Source organism: Ammospiza caudacuta, chromosome 8 (assembly GCF_027887145.1).
Source record: "Ammospiza caudacuta isolate bAmmCau1 chromosome 8, bAmmCau1.pri, whole genome shotgun sequence".
NCBI lineage: Eukaryota > Metazoa > Chordata > Aves > Passeriformes > Passerellidae > Ammospiza > Ammospiza caudacuta.
In genome coordinates, this window is record NC_080600.1 from 5,684,386 (window position 1) to 5,711,077 (window position 26,692).

The following is a 26,692-nucleotide window of genomic DNA, read 5'->3' on the forward strand; positions in this document are numbered from 1 at the left end:
CTTTTTTTACCCTGCCCACAGTCTGGACTCCTAACTGGAGACTCATCTAGCATGAAATCTATTCCCATTCCTTCCCCACCCCTCCCTGCCTCCACCGGTGCTGATGCTGGGGGACACATTGTGCCTCGATGGTAGGAAGGAATAAAATGCAACGTCTCATTGGCAGCACTCTAAATAGAGAGAGAAATAAGATTTTAGAGTCCCCTTGCCTTTTGTTGGCCTTCCAACTTCCCCCAGTGCCTGCAGCCACACACAACGAGCTGGGAGGTGTGCCCAAAGCAGGAGCAGGAAGCAAAGCAAACTACAATTGCAGTAAACCACTTCAAAAAGGCTTCGGTTTCACTCAGAATTGCTTGAAAGGAAACTCGACGCCTCATCCTTCATCTTTCACACGTCTGAAAAGAAACATTCGTCTGATTGTCTGGGTTTTTCTTGGGAAAAAATGCATTTCTGGAAGTCACAGTTTAAAAGAAAAACGTAAATAGGAAATATAAATGCTTCCTTAAAGCCATATTCGGGTTGTTTGTGAAAATCCCCAGCAGCTTTCATTGCCTCCCAACAGCGACTGAGAGATTTCAGGGGAAAAGTAAGATATTAGAGGACACACTGCTATTTTATGGAGAACGTGGAAGGGGAAATCCAAAACAACTCCGAGCACAACGCTGAGGACCTTGGAGAGAAGCTTGCCTGGGGCAAACATCTCCTAACTGCTGTAATTACCGTGAAAGGTCACCAAGGACACCTCCCCGTGCATGCTAGAAAAATTCATGTGAGCATTTTGCGCGGTCAGCGCGGAGTTCTGACACTGAGCCACACGAGGTGACATCAGCAAACAGGCATTCCCCTCGCAAAGAGCTGAGGACATGGAGCACCTTCCAACTCCTTGCTCTCTTGGTTTGAAACACGGCCATTAACAAGTCTGAAGCGACCAAAAAACGGGGATGAAAAGCGAAGGCTGCGCACGCATTGGCAGCAGTGAGGACAAAAGAGCTCAGTTTGCAGATATAATTGGATTTAAGAGCCAAATTTCTCCCGGGAGCTGGCTGCTGGGAGGTTCTCCTGTGTCCCATGATCCAGCAGGAGCTGGCTCCTGCCCACGGTGCGTATGGGGTGGCAGCCAGGTCCCATTGCAGCCCACATCCACCCGCAGCTTTAGGGGAGCCCTAAGGAAAGGCAGATGCAGAGAGAGGTTTGCAGGAATGTTCATGCTCAGGTGCTTCCCTCCCCAGCTACCCACCGGGGAGGGATGGGCTGCTGAGGAGAGAGGTCCCTCCACAGCCTCATCCCACAGCTGGAGCCGTGTCCCCTCTCCTAGGACACCCCAGGGACACTCCGAGCAAGGAATCCTTCAAGCCTGCCCTCCTCTCTGCAGAACATCTGGGACTGGCCACATCTGGCCACCTGGTTTCACCTGTCTCAGGCAGAATGACCATTTTGGGGCTGGACTGCTTCCTCCAGAGCCCCACATCACCCTTTCAGAGGTGGGGGAGAAAGCCTTTGACCTGCTGTGGGCCGTTGTGAGGACTCACTGTTGGCATCTGCCTCTCTTGGCAGGGTGAGTGTACAGTCATGCAGGCTGGAAGGGATGCTCACAGCCCCATCTGCTCCAAATCCCTGCTCAAAGCTGCATGAAACAAACCCAGCATGTCCCCTCTGCTCCTGCAGCCAAAGGCACAGGTGGGGGACACGTGAGGAGCAGGGAAGGAGGCAGGAGGTCTCAACACAAGAAAAATCCTGCTCTGAGCACTGTGGAGAGCAAATCTGGGTGAGAAGAGGCTGCTGAAACACAAATAGTCCTGCCTGAACACCTCAGCTTAATATCTCGCTCCAGACTCAAAAAACCCTCCCCAAAAAGCAGGTTTTAGTCCTCAACTCACATCCAAAGGAACACTCAGGCAAAGAACTGACTTTAGCTGCAAAAACAAGTATCCTTGGTGCTTTTTTTTCTAAACTTTACCTACCTCCTTCTTCCCAGACCTGGTGGCTCTGCTGTGTACCTCACAAAGCAGAGCTATCCCAGCAAGGGCCCACCTGCTTCATTTACCTCACACAGCCAAACTGGAAAGAGCAGGAACTGCTGCCTCAGAGGTGTCCCATCACCACACACTATAATAACAAAGAAAATAAAGAATATTCTGTCAAATAATGAAAATCCTGCAAAGCCACTTTTTGACTGAGCAAATTCACCTGTTTCATACTTTGTGATACAGGAAAACCCCTTCACCAACTCAGACCAAACCTTTCCCTGTGCTCATTCCCCGTGACAACCCTGCAGCACTTATGAGCTGTTCCTTCTCTGGCCTTTTTGTTTCATTCCATAACACCAAAAGCAGAGCCAGGCCTGGAAATTAAACTGCCCCCACTAGTTTCATTCATAAATTTGGCTGCACAACCACCAAGTCAGCTATTGTTGTTATTTCTCACAGTTTACCACCTCCAAGCCAAGGAGTATTGTTTTTATTGCTATTGTGAGAACAAGAGCAGGGGAAAAAAATAATCTTATGCTTCCCTTCCCCTCCCAATCAAATATAATAGAGAAAAAAACAAATAAAAAAAACCTCAACAGGGCGGATGTTGGATCCTCAAGGATTTTTTTTTTTTTTTGGAGCTATCTACAGGAGCTCAGCCTGGCGCTGCAGGTTTCTGAGTCTGAATTTTTATCAATGGGCTGCACTGGGTCCATTTGAAAAGCCAGCAGGTGTTCGAACAATGAAGCAGAGCTGCCTCTACATCTGGGCCACAAAAGTCATCGCCGTGTTTACAAGAAACAGGATAAGCAAGAAAACATCCTGCCACAGGCACCTAAAAAGCTGCAGCCCCTTGTTATTCTTTTTTTTTTTTTTTTTTTTTCTCACACTGGGCTGTTTATTTATAGCATGAGAAGCTGAAGCAGAAGGAGGAAAGAAAGAAGTGAGAGGTTTCTCACTCATTTCCACGCAGGAGTGACGCACGTGCGACGCGGCAGGCGCTGGCTTGTATTGTCCCTTCAGCTCTGGGATCTCATTAACCCCTCAGCTCTGGCTGCAATTAATTAATGGTCAGGGCACAGCCTGCTGGGTTTGCTCCATCGATGTGACCAGTTAAGCCTGACTCATTCTGGGACACCCTGGAGGGAAACTGAGTCACCACGTTCTGGAAATAATGTCCCTAAAGCCTAAACTCACGGACATTGTGGGGGAGGGATGAGGGAAACTCCTCATCCTCAGCACTTAAGGTTGGATCCTGAGCTCCAACAGAGCAAGAGGATCTTCCAGAGCTCAGAGAGGACATAGAGGAACTTCTTCCCTTGCACAGTGCACCAAGCACATCTGCAGAACCAAGGGTTGTCACCAAATTTCAGCTGCTGATGGCTCATGGTCCCCCACAGAACCACTGCTTCTGCAAGTTCTTTCTCATGACATTTTGCTCTGCTTCCTTTCAACTTTTAAGTTTTAAACAAAGCAGGACACATCCAATTTAGTAACAAGACCAAGTTTTTTTAAATCAAATTCATTGAAGATGCACCAAAATGAAACCTCTAAAATGTTTCTCACCATCCTTAAGAACAGCTTGGGAAGCTCCAAGGCATCTCTGCCTTCCAGACTAACACTTTGTGACTCAAGTCATTCTTAGGTCCAGCAATCAAGTATTCCCTCACCTCATGTCCTCCTTTTAATAGTTTCACTTCTGGAAGCCTTCAAAACACACCAGTTAGAGCCCCCCTCAGAAACCTGGGGAAATGAGAGCTGAGCTGCTCAGTGTCTCGTGGAGTTTGACTTCCTTGCTTTTGAGCTGAGTCAAAGAGGATTAACTCAACAGGTGTTTTACTGAAGAGTGGGAGGGAAAACAAAACAAAACACAATGAAACAACTGCCTACGTGCACGAATAGCAGATGAATTCCTCCTCCCTTTCTGGGGAATGAACTGCTAAAGCAGATGGCAGACATCCCCTTCTCCTGCAGCCCCGAGTCACTCTTACTTCTGGCTTTAGACACTTCAAGTCCCAGAGCTCAAACGCTTCCCCTCAGTCAGGTCTGGAAGGGGATCTTGCTGATGCAGACTTGACCTCTGAAGGGTTGAGCTGCTTGCACTGCCCCTGACTCATGGTCTCCTGCACCCCGGTCATGCTCAGAGACACCAGCTGGAGCACAAAGGACTTTCCAGCAGCCTCTGTGTACCGTGCACGGTCTAGGATGGCTGAAGCCCAGACTACTGCCCTGTAAATTCATGATAACACCTCACAGCTCTTTTTTCATGAGCAGGAAGACCATCAAACAGCACAGGAATAAACAGAGACCAGCATCTTCCTCCCCTTTGGGCCATGGAATGCGAATTACAAATTGCTGTTCTGATTTCTCACAAACCCAGCTGGTCCTACCAAACCTCCTGTTGGCCACAGCATGAGACATGGGGGCTTGGGTCAGCTAAAATCCCACTGCAGCTGGAGGGAGCAGACAGCAGCTGAGGCTGTGTAGTGTTTGTGGAGAATTTCTTGAAGCTTTCAGAGATTAATGTGCACATAAGCCAGTGTTAGCACCCAAACTTTGTCATTTTTCCATCAAAATCATGAGAAAAGCAATAAAGCACTTCAGATTGCTGATGGTGAGCCTGTACAGTGAGGAAGTGGTCAGAGGCTCTGTATATCTTAGCAGAACTGAAAAGGGTCTGTCTAGAAGTGTCATTCCACATGCCATACTGAACATATCTTCACAAGAAATGCTACTTATTTCCAATATTTGGGTTGCAGGATGATATAGAAGTGAACTTTGCCCCTATAAGTGACTAAAGCTTGACAGAGGGTTTGTGTGAATTTATTAAAAACTCCTGAGCCGAAGCCAAACATTCAAGCCAACCAATGTCCTAAAACGTCTACTTACAAATTACTTGGATAATTGCCAGAAGCTCGAGTCTGGTCCCTTTTTCTGTTTCTTTCTCACCCAAAAAACATCTGGTGTGTGTTGCCAGTCTGTATTGACTGCTCTCTTGATGCTGTAGGCATCTTTAGGAACAGCATCCTATATAATTAAATAGCTGAGCACTGACGAACTGTTGTCAAGACAGAATAAAATCAATCCACTCCCTGTCGTGTCATAATGATACAGAACTGGCACTGTTTGAACCAGCTTCTTTGGAAAGCTTTAATTTTATCAAACAACACTCTTTCAGGGGAGATGATTTGGGCTTTTGCTTTTTAACAAAGAGAGAAGTGGAGTGCAGCACACGGCACTTAATATCTGGCTGAGATTTAAAACGCATGCTCCTTATGAAGTGTGACATTTTATCCCTGAAGCCACAGGAACATTTCCCACATTTAAGTGATAGAGGGAAAATTCTTCAAATTAGATTTGAACTTTATACCTTCTAATTCTGCTGCAATCCCCCTCCTCCATGTACCACGCTCGGGCCTGATGAACACACTGTGATATCAAAGTCTAACAGACCTGAGTGCTGACAAATCCCCTTCACTTAGCCTGGAAGTAAGCAGCAAACCTGCTGGAGATCCAGGAGTCAGTGTTAACTGGGAAAAATAGCCTGGAAGTAAGCAGCAAACCTGCTGGAGATCCAGGAGTCAACATTAACTGGAAAAAAATAGCCTGGAAGTAAGCAGCAAACCTCCTGGAGATCCAGGAGTCCATGTTAACTGGGAAAAATACCTTGGAAATAAGAAGCAAACCACCTGGAGATCCAGGAGTCAGTGTTAACTGGGAAAACAACCCAATCACAAGGCTAAATGAAGTGGTGAGTGCAGCCCAGTGGCAGAGCCACCCCTCCTGGGTGTCACCATGAGCTGGAAGCCAGCACTTGAGGCTTCAAGGGTGACCCAAGACCCCAAGGTTTGCAAAGGGCCACCCAGAGCTCCTTTAAACACTTCCATCCAAGCCTAAAGGAAAACCAAACACCCACCTGCAAGGAATCAAGGTCAGAGGGAGGGAGCAGCCCTCCTACAACAGTGGGCTGGGTGAGCTGGGGGTGTTCACCTGGAGAAGAGGAAGCTCCAGGGAGATCTCAGAGCCCTAAAGAAGCTCCAAGAGATCTAAAAAGGGACTTTGGACAAGGGCCTGGAGCGCCAGTGCATGGGGGAATGGTTTTAAACTAAAAGAGGGCAGGATTAGGTGGGATAATGGGAAGGAATTGTTCCTGTGAGGATGGGCAGGCCCTAGCACAGGGTGCCCAGAGCAGCTGTGGCTGCCCCTGGATACCTGGCAGTGTCCAAGGCCAGGCTGGACAGGGATTGGAGCAGCCTGGGATAGTGAAAGGTGTCCCTACACATGGCAGGGGTGGAAGGGGATGGATGGGATGATCTTTGAGCTCCCTTCCAACCCAGACCTTTCTGGGATTCTGTGAAGCCCTGAGCAACAGCTCCCAGGCTTGCCCATCACAAGGTCCTACTTCTCACTTTGCAGACTCACAGGTTTGCTGTGCAACTCAGCTGTAACCAGGTCCCCATTTGGGGACAGTTGTCCTGCTGTAACTGCCATCCTTCAGGATGAGGAGAACCCACAAGGATCATCAGGTCCAACTCCTGGCCCTGGACACCCCAAAAATCCCACCCTGTGCCCAAGAGCCCCTTCAGAGGAAGCTGCAGACCCCAGTGAGGTCTGACCTCTCTCTCCTCCAGGCTGAACAATCCAAGTGCCCTCAAGCTGCTCCTTCCCTATCTTCTGTGTCTCCTTTGAGCACCCTCTAACAGCTTTAGATCTTATCTAAAGCTGCCCCAGCCCAGAGCAGAGAGGACAATGCCCTCCCTGGCCTGGCTGGCACTGCTGGGGTGATCCCCCAGGACAGGGATGACCCTCCTGGCTCCAGGCACTGCTGACTCAGATCCAGCTGGCCACGGACCAGCACTGCCAGATCCCTGCTGCCCTCTCACCCCGCAGTGTGTCCCTGCCTCCAGGGCTGCCCCATTCCAGGTGCAGCATGCAGCACTCTGTTAAGTTCCACACAGCTGGGAGTGCCCAGCCTCACAGAGCACAAGGCACACTGCATCCCAGGCTGTCACACCTGTGTCACACCCTGTGTCACACAGCAAACAGAATGCTGGACTCCCAAGTGGTGGCCCAAAGCCTCAGCCCACCATGGATGAAGGAGGAAGCCCTGACCCACAGCTTCTCCCTTTGCACTTCTCTGGGCCAGCAACACTCAGGAAAAACCCACTCCACCTTCCACCCTGCACCCTGAGGGACAGCCCAGACCTCTGGAAGTGCTTTGAAATACAAGTTGCAAAGGCAGAACATGATTCCCATTAGGTTGCTTGCTTTCCCTAAGCCCTCTTCAATAACAGACAGGTGCACTAAGCTCTTTGCCAGGGACCCACGTTGAGAGGAACAAGACCCTCCAGTTTTATGTTTTACCCCCTTTGTAAGCTCACAGTCACCTCTTAAGCTCGTAATAAAAGATTCTTTTTTCAGAAATGATGGCACCTAGTTTCCAAGGCAGCAGGACTTTTAAGCCTGTGTTTGCAAGAGCCTGAGGAATTAGAGATGCCAAAAGGCACAGGCTGTACAAAACCCATCCCCTGTTCCTGCTGGATAGATCAAATATCACACTTGGAGTTTTTAATGCAACACGAGCTGCACGAGGAAGTGGCCAGTGATGCTGTACAAAAAATGTACAATGAGTGGGATAACAGCTACAAATCCCTTTAATCTCTGGTCTTACCTCGACATCTCAGACTGTTTGGAGCCTGCAGGGATTATTGGAGGCGTGTGATTCCAGAATGGAAAGAGGGAGATGTTTCATGGTGTTCACTGACCATGAGAGATCTGCTGGACCTCAGCTGCAGTGAGCACAGAATCATTTTGGTTGGAAAACACCTCCAAGATCATCAAGTCCAACCTGTGACCAATCCCCACCTTGTCACCTAACCCCAAGCACTGAGTGCCATGTCCAGGAGACCCTTGGACACCTCCAGGGATGGGGACCCCATTGCTGCCTGGGCAGCCCCTTCCAAGGCCTGAGCATCCTTTCCATGGAGAAATTCCTGCTGTGCCCACCCTGGCCCAGCCTGAGGCCGTTCCCTCTGCTCCTGTCCCTGTCCACCCCGGCTGTCCCCTCCTGTCAGGAGCTGTGCAGAGCCACAAGGGCCCCCTGAGCCTCCTTTGCTCCAGGCTGAGCTGTGGGGACATCACAGCCCAGGCAGACCTTTGTCCTTTCACTGCAAATTACTGAAAAGCTCAAGGACTCAACTGGAACCCTGTTGGAAACCAGAACATCTCCCACTCCCTGCTTTCCCCTTTTATAAATGTCTTTTTTCTTAGGCGAAACCAATTACTTACTCTTAGTCATCCACAGCTCCCATTTCAGCTCAAAACCAGGCTCCTTTCCCATGGAAGAAAAAATAAAAACCAACTCTCCTCATTTCATAATTAATTTTTCTTCATGACTTTTCCCAGCAACACAACTCATTTTTTTCCCCAAGTTCTCTAGGAACTGATGAAAATGAAAATCCCCTCAGCTTCCCTGCACGCTCTCATGTGCATCACTTCTTTGTAGCTTAATTTCCCATTTTTAAAAGGAAGACATTTGCTTTCCTCCAACTTTTTTTTAGGGGGGGCAGGGTGGAGAAGGCAGGTGGGGAAAGTGAGCAATAAATATTATTTCATCATTAATACAATGACAATCTTGTGCACTGTGACACCGAGGTGCTAACAGAGGGCAATAAATCCAGATTAATAATTAACATCCACATCATATCAAGCCATCTTGGTGCTCTCACTTCAACTGCTTCAGAAATCTTCCCACTTCTTTATTGCAAACACATGCAATAGGTCGATCAGTCCTTAAAGCCACACACGCTGATGGAGACAGCACTGCTGGGACTCTGCAGGTAAAATTTTTGGCTGAAAAAAGCACAGTTTGGCATCAGAAGTGGCGTACAGATGCCAGCACCAATGGAAATAAATATGCAAGGTTCCTATTTGGGCTGCAAAGACCGGAATATTTTATTTAAAAAGGAACAAAATACAAGTTACTTACTGCTTTTGAGACCCTCCTGACCTGCATGTGGATGAGGATCAGGCACTGGAAGGAAGCAGACAAATTTCCCATGTTAATTTCAGCGTGAAGAACCCCTTTGATATTAACATTGAAAATTACAAGCTGATTTTACAGCATTTTCTAACCTCAGCACGAAGAAAATGCAACAAGTTCTCCTAAAAACCCCCCACTGATCCCATGCACTTAAAGAAATGATGTGGTGGGCATAGTCATCATATGGCTTGAAAAACAATATTCTTAGATGCTTTTATTATGGTCTTCAAGATACATGTTTTCAAGCTTTTCCTCCAAACCCAGGGAGGGCTAGAAACTTTATTTCAAAAACTTGATAGCCAAGAGTCTCACATAATTATGTGAACTGGGGCTTCAATGGGAGAAAAAAAAAGGGGGGGGGGGAAGAAAAGGAATGCAGGCATACAGAAATTTGTGTTAAAAAAATATGATCACTGGCAAAACTTTACTTATTGTCCCAAAATTCTTGCTTTTTTCCTTCTCACTGGCTCTGTGGATGAGTGCATTTTCCCCCCAAAATTTGTGCCGTAATCCTGTCCTCTAAACTTTTTAAGTTTTGTAAGTGTTAAGGGCATGGAAGACCTCTAGAAAGTTGCCTCAATAGGGAAAGAAATAAGAAGAAGAAAGAGGAAAAATGTGAATGCAACAGGGACAAGCCCTTGGTGGGAGAAGGAAATAACAGGGAGGGGGGAAAGTAAAAAATAAATAAGGAGGAAAGAGAAAAATATAGGAAAGGGGAAGAAAAGGGGGGAAAAGTACAGGAAAGGGGGAGGAACATATAGGAAAGGGGAGAGAAGGAAATATAGAATATAGGAAAGAGGGGTAAAGGAAAAATACATGGAGGGAGGGAAGGAAAAGAAAGGAAAGGGTGAAAGGGAGAGGGGGAAGGAAGATATAAGAAAGGGAGGAAAAAGGAAAATAAAGTGAGGCAAAGAAAGGGGAGTGAAGGAAACTAATGGGGAGGTGAAAGTAATGGGGGGCTGGGAATGAAACTCGGGGCAAAAACCAAAACTAAGGGAGCAGGCAGCGTGATAATGATTGCAACGAGGGATGGTTTTAAAGTAAAAAATGAGAGATTTAGATCAGATTAAGAGAAGAAATTGTTGACTTTGAGGGTGCTGAGACCCTGGCACAGGTGCCCAGAGCAGCTGTGGCTGCCCCTGGATCCCTGGCAGTGCCCAAGGCCAGGCTGGATGGGGCTTGGAGCAGCTGGGACAGTGGAAGGTGTCCCTGCCATGGCAGGGGTGGCACTGGATGGGCTTTGAGCTCCTTTTCGACCCAAACCACCCCGTGATTCTGCGGGAAAAAAAAAAAAAAAAAAAAGTTTAAAAAAGAAGGCGGAAAGGCTGGAGCTCCCTTGGCTCGGAGGAGAAGCCGCGGGCACGGCTCGGCCCCCCCCGGGCTGTGTCCAAGGCAACGCCGCGGCCGCGGGCGGCTCGGGCCGAGTCCGTGCCGGTGTCGGCCCAGCGAACTCAGGCTCGGTACCCCGGGGCTCCAGGGACGTGCCGGTGCCGGCCCAGCGGGATTCGGGCTCGGTTCCCCTCGACCCGGGCCCCGCCTCGGTGCCGGGGCGGCTCTCGGCGCTCAGCATGTCCCAGAAGTGAGTAGCCCGGGGCTGCAGCGGGGCTGAGGGCGAGAATCCCCTCAGAGGGCTGGGATACGGCCCGGGGGAGGCGGGTGGGTGCACTCACAAAGTCACCGCGTCCTCTCAGGAAAACCAGGAAAATGTTAATATTATTCCCTCAGACCCTTTGCTCAAAAAGGTCCTCTCTCTTACAGCCCACTGTTAGTGAAAATCTCCTCAGAGGGGTGAGACACAGCCCAGGGGGAGGCGAGTGCCCCCCACAAAGCCACCGCGTCCTCGCAGGAAAACCACTTAAATATTAACATTATTCAGTCAGACCTTAGTGCAAAAGGTGTCTCTCTCTTTACTGTTCGTGAAAATCGCCTCAGAGGGGTGAAACACGGTCTGGGGTGAGGCAGGCAGATGCACCCACAAAGTCACTGCATCATCACAGAAAAGCCAGGCAAATGCTAAAGTTATTCCCTCAGACCCTTTGCTCAAAAAGTTCCTGTCTCTTACAGCTCACTGTTTGCAAAAATCGCCTCAGAGGGGTGAGGAGACACAGCCCGGGAGGAGGCAGGCCGGTGCACCCACAAAGCCACAGGAAAACCTCTTAAATGTTAACATTATTCTGAGTTGTTAACATTAGTCTGAGTTATTCACTCAGACCTTAGTGCAAAAGGTTCCTCTCTCTTACAGCTCTCTTACAGGGTCAGGGCTTCCTCCTCCATCCATGGTGGGCTGAGCCTTTGGGCCACCACTTGGGAGCCCACTGTTTGTGAAAATCACCTCAGAGGGGTGAGATACAGCCCGGGGGGAGATGGGTGCACCCCACAAAGCCACCACGTCCTCACAGGAAAACCAGGCAAATGTTAATGTTATTTACTCGGGCCCTTTGTGCGAAAGGTTCCTCTCTCTTACAGCCCACATCGTGTCTTGTTGCCCCCCAGTAATTTTAGCACAGTGCAAAGCTTTATGAGTTTGTCTGCAAAAAATAGACAATGACAGCACTGGAGCAAAGTGCCTGCAAAGAGCTGTGCTCATTGCCCCAGAAACATCACTCCAAACCCAGCAAGTATTATTATTGTTATTATTATTGTTATTGTGCTGCAGTGCTGGGAGCTAAACTGTGAGCATCTTCCATAATATTATCCCTCACTGTTGTGCTGTTTGGTGCTCCCAGCTCCAGCAGCACAGCCCAGCTTGTGGAGGCTCTTTTTCCCAGTTCGAAGCTGGGTATGGCTTATTCAAGTTCACTGAATAATAGTGCATTAGTAAAAACAAAATAGAAAACACCTTGAGGTGGTTTTGCTACCTCCTTCTGCTCCTCTCCTTCACACCCAGACGTGACCATATTCAAACTGCAGGTTGTGAGCAAAGCCTTTCCTGGCATCTTTCCCATGGTCTCCCTTCTCTGGCATCAGTGATACCAACCTCAAAGCCCACTGCTTCTTTTGCCCAGTATCCCATTTCCAAACTCACAGCTTTTTGCCAGGGAAAACGCCCTCAGATTCTAAACCATCCTTCCAAATTCAGAACCGGAGCAGCTCTCCTTGTCACCAGCGCCTTGGGTTTCATAGAGCTATTAAGGATGGACAAGATTGCAAAATCACCAAGTCCAACCTTCAACCAAAACATATCATTAAATGCTACATCTGCTTCCAGGGATGGTGACTCCACTGTTCCCCTGGGCAGCCTGTTCCAATGCTTAACTACTCTTTTCAGTGAAAAACGTTTTCCTTATAACCAATCTGAACCTTCTTGACTTAACTTGAGGCCATTTCCTCTTATCCTAGTGCTTGTTGCCTGGGAAAAGAGGCTGAGCCCCAGCTGACCACAAGTCTCTTTCAGGCAGCTGCAGAGAGCAATAAGGTTTCCCCTGAGATTGTTTTCTCCAGCCTTCTTTACTCCACTCTTGCCTCCACTCATTGGCAGAGCCAGACACCAGTGAAAACTCCACTGCTTTCCAGCCAGACAGCTCCTTGGTTCAGGAGAGAAAGGTGAGAGGAATGAAGAACAACATCCCCAAGGGCAGGGCAGAGAAGGTCTGGGAGCTGTGTCCAAGGACAGACCCATCTCAGCCTGCAGTTGGAGGAAAGCTTGGTTAGATCCCTGGTGGATCCAGTGCAGGGCTTGTATAAATCCTGCCTAACACTCTCATGGAATCAGTTAAGTGAAGTTCACAGGGTAGTGGAGAGTTGTCTGAATTGTTCTCTTTAAAAGGAAAAAAAAAAAAAAGAAAAAAAGAAAGAAAAAAGAGATAAAGGAAGAAAGAAAAAAACCCCACAAAAGCAGTGTTTGACCTCTTCTTCAGAGTTATCTCAGAATCTGTCATTCCTACCCAGTCTCTGGATCATGGTTGCTGTTATTTGAGCCAGATTAACACCAAAGGAGTCAAACTGAGCATAGCTGGAAAAATACTTGTGCTTCAACTGGTTTGCCTCAGTTTAATTTTAACAGAGACAGGGATTTTAGCATTTCCTATGGCATTGCCAGCCCTGAACAGCAAATCCATATAAACAGGATCATATGCCCATGCCCCATGACAAGAGCACACATCCACTCCTGTTTCTGAGCAAGGTGCTGCTCAGGGACTCACTCCAGTTTGGTGTTGAAGCCCCTTGGCTCAGGTTGCTATAATGACACTGTAGCTGTGGACAGCACAGGATTTACAGCTGGGCTAATCCAGCCCTTCCCAAACACGAGCCAGGGTTGGATCTCAAATAAGTTACCGAGGCTACTGTTAAGCTGGTTGGTTGCAGTGAGGTTATGCTGGCCGTGTACCATAAATCAGAGTTGTTCAGGTTGGAAAAGCCCTCTGAGATCATCCAGTCCAAGCCTTAACCCAGCACTGTCAAGGCCACCACTAACTCAAGTCCCCAGGAGTCACATCCAAATGGCTTCTAAATCCATCCAGGGATGGGGACTCCACCACCTTCTTCTTTCCATGAAGAGATTTTTGTTAATATCCAGTCTGTCCTGTATCCTCTCAGTAGCTCATTCCCACTGGGGTTCATGAGAAGGCTGGAGAGGGACTTTTCACACAGGTATAAAATAATAGGACAAGGAGGAATGGCTTAAGCAGGAGGGCAGGTAAAGATGGGATATTGAGGAGAAATTCTCCCCTGTGAGGGTGGGCAGGCCCTGGCACAGGGTGCCCAGAGGAGCTGTGGCTGCCCCTGGATCCCTGGCAGTGCCCAAGGCCAGGCTGGATGGGGCTTGGAGCAGCCTGGGACAGTGGGAGGTGTCCCTGCCATGGCAGGGGGTAGGATGGGATGATCTTTGAGCTCCCTTCCAACCCAAACCATTCTGGGATTCTGTTATTTTACAAACCTTCCCTGGTGCAACTTGAGGCCATGTCCAAGGTGTTTTAAATGCCATGTGACAAAAATTACTTCCAACAGCCTGCCTTACCTGAAGGCAGTGAGACAAAGAGACAATAATGCAAGGGTTGTTATGAGAAAGAGCTTTGGTTCTTCAGAAATAGAAATGCTACACCGCTTTCCTTGTTCTGAGGTTCTGAGGCACGTTCACCATCCTCCAGGAGCTGTGATTCTCAGAGGTGTGGGCTAAAGCAGCAGGTTTAATTCCCCTGCCTCAGGAAGCTGTGTCAGGGCAGGGAGGGAGCTCAGAGTCAGCAGTGCTCTCTTAGGGTCACTAAGTGCAGCAGGCAGCCCAGGGAGCAGTCAGCATGCCCAGACATGCCTGGGATTTTCCAGGGGCAGTCTCAGCCTCGGGAGGGAACAGAGCCATCAAGTGCAGGGTGTCTCACTTCCCAAAGCACTCAGCCCCAGCATTTGCATGCAGATGTACCTTCTGTTCCAGACACTGGAGATTCTCAGAGATGCTGCTGCATTTATGTTTTCCTGCTGTTTCCTCCTCTTTTATGGATTTGTTTACCCTCTCCTTGACCCCTGGGATCCTGACCAGTGATTTCTTACCTTGCCCCTGACAGCCCTAGCCCAGACACGTTCAAAGCCAAGCCTTTGCACTGCTACCACTCCTGCCAGGTTTTAATCAGCTACAAGACATTTGCCACTGCCACCAAGGAGCTTTAAACAATCAGAGCACTTTAAAATTTAATCTCGTGTCACAAATAGAATTTATATTAATTCACTGGTTAAATATTGATCTAAGACAAGATCCTGAGCATCTCCCTTCCAACAGAAACAGCCAAAGCAGAGCTCTCTGTTTTACATCACATCCCCGAGGCTCAGCTGAAGAAAATTAAGGTTGCAACACCCAAATGTGAAAAAATGTCAGTGCAACTTCTAATCCCCCCTGCTGTCCCCCCTCACGTTCTGTGGCTGCATTACGATGCAGTTTCTGATGCTGTGATCACATCCTATTCCCTTCCCACGGGGCCCCAGCCTCATGCAGCCATTGGCCCGTTGTTGAATATTTCTTTTTATCCCCTCATTCAGCGTCTGGCCCCAGGCCATATTCTTCAAATTCCAACCAAACGCCACAATTATTAGCTTCCTCCTGGGCATTCCTTGCATGTTCTCTCTCATACATCTCCCAGGCAGTCACAGATTCATCTTTGCCCCTCTTTCCACCCCTGGTGAGCATTAGCACATCATCTTGCTTATGTTAAAGCAGGAAATCAGAGACAGGATCAAATTGATCACAGCTAAGACTCAAAGCTACAACTCCCTCCTGTGCCTCCCTTCATCCTTAATGAGCAGGTAGGGAAAGATCTTGTGTATTACTCCTTCACTGTCTCCTCTGGGAAAAAGCATTGTCAGTGGAAATATCCCAGCAGCACTTGTGCTGGAAAACAGGGAAAGAAAAGGCTCCAGTTTTCCAAGAAACTGAGTAGATGGTGTCAGCTTTGAGCCTAAAGCCTCCTGCTCCTGGCAGGGATAGGGCAGCACCCAGCCCTTTATGGATGAATTGTAGACAGCTGGATGGGTAATTGCTCCTTCCTGGCCTAAGGAAGAGAGGGGTAAAAAGAAGATGATACAGGATGGTTAAAGCTGAAATAAACTGTGTTGTCAGAAGCAGTGAAGTGTGTTAGAGGCAAATACTGCTTGGAAGGAAAAATTCTGCTTGCAAAGGACAGGAGGCTGCTGTTCATGTAACACAGAATAGTTTGGGGCTGGAAGGGACCTTAAAGCTCACCTCCTGCCATGGCAGGGACACCTTCCACTAGCCAAGGCTGCTCCAAGCTCCATCCAGCCTGGCCTTGGACACTTCAGGGATCCAGGGGCAGCCACAGCTTCCCTGGGCACCCGGTGCCAGGGCCTGCCCACCCTCACAGGGACAAACTTCTTCCCAGTATCCCATCTATCCCTGCCCTTTGGCAGTGGAAAGGCATTCCCCCTTGTCCTGGCACTCCAGACCCTTGTCAATAGTCTCTGTCCATCTTTCTTGCAGGTCCCCTTCAGGTACCGGCAGGCCACAGTTAGGTCACCCCAAAGCTTCTCTTCTCCAGCATTCCCAGCTCTCCCAGCCTTTCCCCATGGAGCTGTCCCATCCCTCTGCTCATCCTGGTGCCTCCTCTGGACTGTCTGCAGCAGCTCCAGGTCCTTCCTGTGCTGGGGCAGCTCTTCAGGTGGGGTCTCACTGAGCAGGGCAGAGGGGCAGAATTCCCCCTTTCCTGCTGCTCACACTGTGGGATCAGCCCAGGGCACAGCCCAGGCAGGAGCTGAGGGACAGGAGGGCAGCCTCTGGAGCATTGGACAGCTCAAAATAGCTTTTCCCACACCTTAATTGCTTTGTCATTTAGGAAGACATTGTTTTTTAAAAAAACCCATGAAAGAAAAGAGTTCTTTTTCCTGCCAGCCTTGTGAGTTAGGCTGGAGCAGGTGCTTGAGACCTGCTGAGGTGTGTTGCTGCTGCTGCTACTGCTCCATGGAGCTGCTTCCTCGCCTTCCCTGTGGTTTCCGATTACATTTCTGCCACACAAATCTTTTATTCCCCCTTCACTTTCTGTCATAGTAGCCAGGACTGAAATTGGAGATGACAGAAGCACAGAGCTGTTCACGTTAACAATGCCAGCAGGCTGTGTGTTTTCTTCTCTTGTCACAACCAAAGCCTACTGAGGTTTAGCCTTTATTTTCCCCCAAATGCTTCCAACTCTGTAAAACATCGTGGCTGGAGCAAGCCTGCTTAAAAAGTCATCTGGCAGAGTCACATTCACCACCAGCTGAGATGTTTGGCATAATTGTGAGACTAATCTTATTTTAGAAGCAAGGCAGGCTTAAACAGGCTCATGAGCCTGAACTGCTCCAGACTGCAGGCTAAAGGCTTTGAAATCATCAATTAATTCTGACAACATTTCAGGCAATTTGGTTCACAGGATCGGTGCTGAGTTGGAAGGGACCCACCAGAGCCATTGATCCAGCTGCTGGCCCTGCACAGGACACCCCAGGAACCCCACCCTGTGCCTGAGAGCATTGTCTAAGCACTTCTGGAGCTCAGACACGTTTTGTTGTAAGGCCACACTGATCTGTGATTCTGCCTGCACATCTCCAACACAAAGCATGTTTGCCTATAATAGGGCAAAAGAGAAAAGGGGGGTTACTCCTGTAATGTAATCACCCCCCAACACCTGTGAGGGAACAGGTAACTGCTGACCTGGATCAGCCAGCATCACCCTTAACCTGGTGATTTTTAGAAAAAGAGAAGAAAAAAAAAAGCAGCAGCAGCAGCATAAAAAACCCTTTTTCCTCTCAGGGCCTCACTTTCCCCTCCCAACCTTTGTCTCTTGTTTCTTTATTTTCCCGAGGCTGCAGGGCAGGGTTTCCCTCCCCCGTGTTTGCCCAGGGCTCAGCACAATGCCTGACCTGTCAGGCTCCCAGTGTGGCCAGGGGACCCCGAGCTGTGGCCCCTGTGTGCACTTCCTTGTCACCAGCCCTGCATCTCTGTCCATGCTGCCTGTGTGTCCTGTGCCAGGCTCCCTGAGCCCTGCTCCGCATCCCTGGGGCTGTCACAAACCCTGGGGCACTTTCTCCAGCCCCAGTGCTGAGAAAGAAATACAAGGTGGCCTTGCAGTGGCAGCAGAGGTTCCTTCAGCAGCGGTTTAACACACACAATTTAGAGTTCCTTTAATCACACAGGAGTTCCCAAACGAGGTGAGGAAAGCTAGAGTCAGAGTCTAATGTTTTCCCTTCCACCTCCTTCCATCCATCAGGATAAACAGGGGAGACCCAGGCACACTGCACTACTGCAGCTTTAGCATGGGAAAGCAGGAGATACTGCTGAGGGCAGCCCAGAAAAACCAGGCAGCTAAGAAGCCAGGGTTCAACCCATGCACAAATCCAGAGACAAGCTGTGCCATGTCCTGGAATAACAGGGGCAGTGTTCCCTCTGGCAGGGAGTGAAACCCAGGGACGCTCTGGGGGGAAGAAGAAAAGGCACACAAAGGTGACCCCACTGATGGCAGATTGCTGCCCTGGCTCAGGAGTGGCCTGAGGGACAGCTTGCATGCTCAGCACAAACCCTTCCAAGAGGGGCATGCTTCAGCCTTAAAACCAGCCCAGCACCAGTGAGCAGGCTCACCTCAGCTGGACTGCAAACCAACAGGCTTTTCCAAGTGTTGGGAGAGATGGGGCAAGCAAACATGCAGACTTGGAGGGTCCTACAATACTAAAACAAGGCATGCACAATTTGGCAGGATTTTAAACATCTCTTTGTAACTTCAGCAGGAGAAAAACCCTGTGTTGTTAAGCTTCATTCTGCATAAGGAGAGCAGGCTTTATTTTGAGCAATAAAAGTGAGATTTGAACTGGCAATCAGGCTATGGGCAGAAGAAATTCTTAAGCCCATGTTTTAGACTCTGTTTCTACTCTGTGGGAGGGAAGAGAAAGGACATCAGTGAGGAGTTAAAGCTCTGACCTTCCCTCCAAGCTGTGAGCTGCCAGAAATCACTCTGGGGACTCTGGAGTTCAGTCACTTGATGTGCTTCTTCCTCATCCCATTACAGCATTGCTTATTTCCCCCATAACACCCCTATTTGGGAGTTGCTATGACAATTTGTAGCATTACTTACAGTGCTGTATGTACAGAGAGATCAGGAATCAGCTTTCTTTCCCAGGATTTTATTTTCTTAAGCCTTGAATAAGAAAGCTAGGCTCATTACCTGCACTAATAGGCGAGTTAGAGGCTCTAATCCAACCTAAATCTGGTGGAATATCCTTGGGCACAGACACAGCTCAGGACAGAACAGAGCCTGCAAGGTGGACCAGTCACAGTAAATAAAAGCCCAGTGCATTCAATGCTACATTGTCCTCCCCCTGCAGCGTGTGGAAGCAATTTTGAGGCAGTTCATAATTTAATGCAAAGGGGCACTGAGCAAATAGGCAAAAATTCCAACAGGGACTTAGGGATCACACGGTGTCTGATTCACAGGCACGGAGAGGCAGTGCTCTCCTTTGCTTTTAAGGCATAACCTTGAAGTTATTCCTCCTGACTGCCCCTGAGCACGTTTGTCTCTAAAGCTGAAAGGCTCCTCTGCTTCACAGCAGCTCTGCCAAGTGCCCCAAAAGGAGCTCTAAACACCAGGCAGAGCTCATCCTTCAGACTAGTCCAGAAGGGCTCTCATTTGGACCTGGGATAACCATTTTAATCCCATTTTGGGGATGTGTCCTCTAGTTTTTAACCAGGGTGAAGCAGTATAACACTCAAATTAGATTTCTGCTTGGCCTGTACCCATCCCATGCCTAAGAAACTTGGGAGGCAGGTCCCTAAGGTGTCAGTGACCCCGAACACAGCAGGTACATAGGGTTGTCAGCTACAAATTTACCACTTTCACATCCACCTTCTCCTTCAGCACTTCATTTTCCAGTGGGCCCATCGTTTCTTTTGCCCTCATGTTGCAAAAGCCATAATCATCCCATAATATCCATAGTCTTAACATCTGACCCCCAGCAACCGTGCCTGCAATCATCCCTGTGCTTATCTGATAAACTAATGCTTTATGGAAGCAATTATGTCCTATCTGCAGTGCCTCATGGAAACGTCCTGCAGCCCCCTCCCCTCCTCCCTCCAGCAGCCATTCCCAATGTAAAAAGAAACTGGATATGAGCTGGCTCAGCAGGAGGAACCACTTGACATTCCTCACTCAGAGAAGGCAGATTATTGTAAACCGGTCACTTCTGCGTGCACAGAGCAACCTGCACGGCAAAGGCTCCAGCCCCAGCATCCCCAGGGCTCATCATCATCAGTCAGCAGGATGGCTGTGGGGACACCCCACAGGGCCGGGCTTCCTCCGAGGCTGACAAGCTGTGCCCTATCCGTGAGAAATCACACAAAGTACGCAGGACACCACGCCGTTTCCTCCCGCGCTGGAAAACCCGCGTGCCTCACATCCTTCCGTGCCCTGGCTCCAGCCCTGCTGGCCTTGCTCGGTCCCATCTCCTCCCCTCGGCCGGGTTTGTTCTGTTTATCTCCTGCACCTGGCTTAATTGCCGCAATTGACTGATACGGGTGGTGCAGTGGGATGTAAATGAAGTAGGAAAAAAGGGAAGGGGAAAAGAGCTGGGTGGGCTGCAGAAGCATTAGGAAAAGCAAGGCCAGCTGCATCCTGCAGAAAGCCAGGTCAGCTGAAGTGTATAATATGCCCTCTAAAACGTTAATGGTGCAAATTCAGTAGCAGGGTTTGGTTGTTGGTGTTTTTGCTGACTGCAGGGGAGAGTCCCACAGCCCTGTCACCACCCAGGGCACCCCACACTCGGGGCACTCAGGGCTGGAGTTTGTCCTGTCCCACCCCACACGTCCCTCTTGCAGCACAAGCCTTGGGTCACTCTGACCTCCAGGACTGGCAATGATAAGATCAGCTCACAGAGCTCCAGCATTTATTGTCATGCACAAACAATGCTAACATCTGTCCAGCTTTCTGGTCAGGATAAATAAACCAACACTCCCCCAATGCAAGGTCTGCTTTCAAAGCTCATCCAACAAAGGCATGGCTTTCTGCTGTTCTCATCCCTCTTTGAGAAGCTCTAGGAACAGCAACTTGGTTCAGCAAGGATGGGTCTAGACTGCACCATTGAAGCCTTCATTCCTGGGATTAAGGAGCAAGTCAGCTATCCCTGTTTCCATTGCCACTGTTTTCCCCCAATGAATGAATGGTTTTCTCCCAACACAACCATGGCTGAGCGCAGAAGGAATTTCCTTGCTCTGTTCCTAGAGAGGCATTTTCAAAGATGTAGGATTTTTTAACACTTTTCACTGCCAAGAGTCTCCATCTGGCAAAGGAGAACAGGACCTGAAAGTGTCTTCTCTGCCACAGGTGTTATTAACACCCTTGCATGGCAAACCTGCTGTTTGAGCCCTTCTCTGAATAAAAACCTCATGGCTCATTTCTTGCTCCTTTAGGCTTATCCCCCAGGACATTCTGATTTGCTTTTCCCATGAAAAGCCACTGACAGCCAGTCCATGCTCACCTCAGAACTCCACCTATTCCTACCAAAACTACCAAGTGAGCAGCATTACTGCTTCTGGATATGGAGATGGCCTGAGGTGACAGCTTCCATGCCACATAATCCCACGGCCACCAGACCAGACATTTAGCAATTCCTTGGACTGCAGCAGTTGCTACCACAGAAATAAATCAAATTATTTTCCTTACCTCACATTTGAATTAGGGCCCCCAGCTTCACTCCAGCATTTGCACCAACCCCACCCTTACCCTGCAGTTAATGCCAAGCAACCACTTCAGAAAGGCAGAACAGCTTTAGAAACACAAATTGGTCCAGATCCCAAAAGTGCAGAGCTTCAAATAGTCCTTCTCCCTTTTAATAGGGAGAAGGACTATTAAAATGCCTATTAAAAGGCATTGGAGGGAGACACCTTTTCAATTAAACCATCTTCTCAATTAGCACAGCTGAATAAAACTCCTGGCACTGTTGGGGGTTGTAACTTCAAGCATTTGAAGGATGCTTCAAGCCTTTTAGAATGAAGTTGGAAAGCTTTAAAGTATTAAGCTTGTTTTAATAAAACAAACCCAGAAACTTCTGCTAATGGTTTTCAAAATACTTTGTAGTTAAAAACTGTCACAGACATATTTTCTGAAAAATCCTTTGCTAGGATTTTTTCTCCTGAGGAGCTGAGAAGCCTCAGAGGAAAAGAAAAACAACAATTATCTGCTGCTGTGGAATGCAACAGGTGGATCTGTGGTTGGTCCATGTGAGTTGTTTCTACTTGATGACCAATCACAGTCCAGCTGTGTTGGGACTTTGGTCAGTCACAAGATTTTATTATCATTCCATTCCTTTCTTTTCTAGCCTTCTGATGAAATCCTTTCTAATATTCTTTTAGTATAGTTTTAATATAATATATATCATAAAATAATAAATCAGCCTTCTGAAACATGGAGTCAAGATTCTCTTCCTGAGATGAGAAACAGGGGGCCCCTGTGAACACCACCACAAAAAACCTCCTTATGAATGTAATGGCTGACACTTCCAGGCTCGCTCTGTGAGAAATCCACATCCTCAGAGCCCTGGCTCTGTGCGCTCACTCCTGCTTTCATACCCGGCTGACACGAAATTCTCCTCTTCCCAACCAGCACTTGCTGCCAGATATGGGCAGACACCCAGAAAGAGCTGGACGCCATGCTGCAGAGAGAGAGAGAGGAGTTCCAGGAGCCCCAGGAGGACCCTGAGGAGGTGATGAAGATGCTGGCCACGGCCTACGTGCAGTACCTGGCCATCCTGCGGAAGCTGGACGAGGCCCACGCCCCCCTGATCCACCAACAGAAGCGCGCGGCCGTGCGGCAGGCGCTGGACGGCGTCATGGGCCGCATCCTGGAGATCAAGGGGGAGATGGTGGCCCTGGAGAAGTGCGAGTGCCACTCCATGGCTGCCGTCCTCAAGGAGCTGCAGCGAGTGCCGGTAGGGCTGCTCCACAGGAAACATGGGTTCTGTCTGTCTGCCTTGTATTTGTAACCCTGGTTTATTCTGCTGCCTCTCTGGGGCCACCAGCAAACTTCCACATTTTTCACACCCCACATGGAGCTGGTTCATGAGAAAGATGGGTTCTCTTGGTAGGCCTTTTATTTGTAACCCTGCCTCCTGCCTCTCTGGGGCCACCAGCAAACTTCCAAGTTTTTCACACCCCACGGGGAGCTGCTTCACAGGAAAGATGGGTTCTCTTTGTAGGCCTTGTATTTGTAATCCTAGTTTAATTTGCTGCCTCTCTGGGGTCACCAGCAAACTTCCAAGTTTTCACACCCCACGCACCTGATCTTCCATGCAGAGGGCAGGGAAAGGGTGACACACAGTCTGAGGGTGATCACAAATGATTTCAGGGTTCTGGAACATTTAGTAAGGGATTCTGGGGCATGATCCTGATACTTCCAGTTGAAAGCAGAGATATGGAAAGAAGCAGATGGCTCCCCAGCTGGTGTCAGCACCATAATTTTGAGGGTTTTGACAGTGCAATGGCTTGTGCAGTGCCAGGAGTGCTGGCATCAGTTGGCACCCACCTTTCTCAGAAGGGATGGGAGTCTTTGCCTGGCAGCAGGAGGGTGGGCAGATGACCCTTTGTGGTCCCTTTTCAATTTGACCCACTCCATGGTTCCATATTACAGCATGAATTTGTATTCACAGAATCCCAGAATGGTTTGGGGTGGAAAGGACCTCAAAGCCCATCCAGTGCCACCCCTGCCATGGCAGGGACACCTTCCACTGTCCCAGGCTGCTCCAAGCCCCATCCAGCCTGGGACACTGCCAGAGATCCAGGGGCAGCCACAGCTTCTGTGAGCACCCTGTGCCAGGGCCTGCCCACTCTCACAGGGAGGAATTCCTTCCCAATATCCCATCTAACCCTTGTCTCTGTCAGTAATAACTTCACAGCTTTGCTGTTAAGTGTCAGGAGCTTGACTCTGCCAGATTTTAATGTGGGGTGAGATAGAAAATGGGCCACTGATAAGTAAAGTGGAGTCCACTGCAGCCTGCCCTTCGTGGCACGGTGAAATCAGCACCGTGAATATGACAATGAGGCCAAGCGTGGAAGCTGTGCTTTAAAAGCCGCAGGAAAAATGAGCTGGCAAAGAGGGTTACTTCTCTCGCAGACAGCTCCATCTATTGTCACATTCAGGTACCGCTGCTTTGCTAAAACCAGCTGAAATTCCTGCTTTTTGTGCTTTAAAATTCCTGCTTTTCATAGGATGGCAGCTCCGAGATAAATTGCCCAGTATCATTATAGCATCACTCTGAGATGTGCATCGTGTTTCTGTTTGCACATCTGCAAATTTAGGAGAGGATTTGCCAGGAATTTCCACCAGCCCTTTCCCTTCAGCATTAAGCACTGTTTTAAACTATTTTAAACACATCTCCAGGGAAAACAATCCTTCAAATCATATTTTCAAATCCTTAGCCCTGCTGTTTTCATGACTCAGCAGTAAATCCATCTGCAGCAAAAAGTTGGCAAGTCTGAGGAGTCATGCCTGACATCTCCTCCAAAACAAGCATAAATTCAAATTCCTGCACCACACCTTAATTTTAAGAGGGCATAACATACCTACCTACCACAAAAGAAATCAATCACTGAGGAGATTTCAGGTTTTTTCAAAGAAAATTTTTCCATGCTAGATAAGAATATAGATTTATGGGGTGTTCTTTTGAAAAAAATATTTAAACATTCTTGGTAACATAACAAAATTACTGGACAAATAACTCCTGTTTCTCAAGGATCTGCCCAGAAAGGATATCTGCTGTCATTCCTTTCCTTTTACTGTCAGTGCTAAAATCCTGCAGGAGTGAAGGCAGAGGACACAATATTTTATATTCTGTGTGATGATATTGCCTGGTTTGTACTGTGTCACTGCAAGGCCAAGCTTTCCTATTTCCCCAGTTCTGTAAATTGTGTTTTTGTGCAGTTGCCTTCCAGCATCCAGTCACTCCATTTCCTGGGGTAATTGTGAAGGTATTTGGATCCATAAATCCCATGTGGAGCTGGGAGTGGCTAAAAAGCCACACATTTGACTTGAGGTTAAACATCCCAAGCCTGACCTTTCAATGTTGGGCCCCAAAAAGAGATTATGAAGAGAAGCAGGCTCCCCACCCCTTCCAGCCCTGGCACTGGGGGTTTGAGCTCCTTTATCCAGTCAGTAAAAGTCACAATGCAGAATCACTTGGAATTAGAGAGGTGAGACATCAGAGATAATCCTACACTGATTCTGTTCCCTAAAAATCCTCTCATCGTCCAGGAGGGTGTCCAGACAAACCCTTGATTTCTTAAACCTCCAGATTTTAATCCACCCAGAGTGATTTGCACTCAGAGTACAGCATAGAATCATTTCCATCAACTGCCAAGGGTTGTTGGAAGGTGCAAACAGGGAGCTTAGCAAGACAAATATTTAGAAACTTTATCAGAGCAGACCTCTGCACTGATAAAATCATCAGGGATCGGCACAGCCCGACTTGGAGGCTTTCTTGTGGTGTCATGGTAGGGATGTCCCTCAGTGTGCAGCTGAGGGAGTGAGGAATGAAATTGGGGGAAATGCAAATCAGTTGCATCTTCCTAATTACAGAAATTTTTTAAGAAGTGTCTGAGATACCACAGTTACAGAGTCTGTCTACAGCTCAAAATATCTATAAAAAACTCTAGAATTATGCTTTGGTTCCTTATAATGGTAAAAAAAAATGGCAAGAGAGCAGATCTATTTTTCATGTTGATTAAACCAAGAAGTGGGATGATCACACAACCATAGGTATTCAGCTCGGTGGAAATCATGTTTAAATTTCTAGCAGCCCTGCCAAATATTTTAGCAATTTGATAATATAATTGAGCCATTATAAGAAGAAAGATTTCTGGGCTCACATGGTTCACAAACTGGGTTGATTTATTTGTTTTTGTTGAATTAGGTCTAAAGTAATTGAAAAATAACAGCAGCTGTTACAAAGGTCAAATTCCCCAGTACTCAAAAAAATACTCAACAACCTCTGTCCTTATTTTATGACTTTGTAGAGGTGTTCAATTAATCAGTAATGTGATTTAAATATGGTCCTAAAAAGCATCTTGTGACTTTCTTCCTCCAGGAAGACATAGAAATACCCATCCCAAAGTATTTCATTCAAGAAAACCTGGGAATCCTGCAGTACAGGGAGAAATACCTGCATGAGATTTTGCTGAATGCTGGTTTGATAGAACAGGTAAATGTACCCCATACCTACATATTGTGCTTGGTTTGTTTAGTTCACAGCCACATGTGTCTGAGCACGAGACACTGAGGTGAGAAGTGCTTTTACAGCAGTGAGGAAGTAAAAGTGTGTTTACAGATAAGGCACAAGCAGAAAGAAACCTTAGATTTCCCTGTCAAACAATATCCAGTCACATCTCAAGGCTGGGTAAGACTGGAATGATTCTACTCTGCTTTCTGTGTGTGAGAGTGTCAGAAAGAGCAGCACTTTGGCCAAGTCAGTGCTTTATTTGTCTAACTAACCCTCATCTTGTAATTAGTCCTACTGATGCCTTGAGAATGCTGACATAGAACAAAGACTAGACAGAGCTAAAGAATAAAGCAGGGATTTATTAGAAGGCCTCAGTGGATCCACCTTGGGCAGCACAAGAGCCCAGCCAGGGCTACACCCAAGATCAACCCAAAATGGCCACAAAAATGGACAACTGCTCGCAGGGTCTCTAAATTTTCTAAGTTCTGCTCCATTTGCATATTGGAGTTAATTCTCCCGTTACAGCTTTAGGTTATGAATCCCATCCTTCTTGTTTTTCTCTCTGCAGTCCACGTTGTTTATGCTCTTGGGCCTGAGATTTGGATCATTTGTGCTTGGTCCCCAGCTAAAGAAGGAATTGTTTTGTCTCCCTACTCTGTGAGGAGAGCTCACCATCCCCTAATATGAAACTCAGATTAAAGCAGTGTACGCACTAAAGCAGCACAGAATCTGAAAAATATAAAAGCTAAAACTTGAAGCATCACTACTGAAACCAAGCTGTCCTGGCCCAGGATTCCTCACTGGAGCAGGCAGAACTCAGAGTTCAGGTCAGCACAACTGCTGGCATTCACTTGTTTGTAACCTCTGAACAATGAGTGCAGTTTCCCCCGTGCAGCTACAGAGCTGCAGCTGCTGGGAGGAGCAGAAAACTGAGTTTTGGCAGAGCAAAAGTCATTACAAACAAATACATAAGCACTGCAGTGAGGACTGCTCTGAGTTTGATATACTTTTGACCTTT

At 48.0% G+C, this 26,692-nt stretch overlaps 1 protein-coding gene across 1 annotated transcript in view; it reads left to right on the forward strand.

Moving 5' to 3' along the window:
* The first annotated feature begins 20,527 nt into the window (after positions 1–20,527).
* The window catches only part of IQCA1 (IQ motif containing with AAA domain 1), a 103,268-nt gene continuing 97,103 nt past the window's right edge, over positions 20,528–26,692 (forward strand). The window contains exons 1-4 of the mRNA XM_058809287.1: positions 20,528–20,578; positions 20,949–21,019; positions 22,068–22,392; positions 25,543–25,656. Coding sequence (XP_058665270.1) covers positions 20,528–20,578; positions 20,949–21,019; positions 22,068–22,392; positions 25,543–25,656 — 561 coding nt within the window. The remainder of the gene's footprint in view (positions 20,579–20,948; positions 21,020–22,067; positions 22,393–25,542; positions 25,657–26,692) is intronic.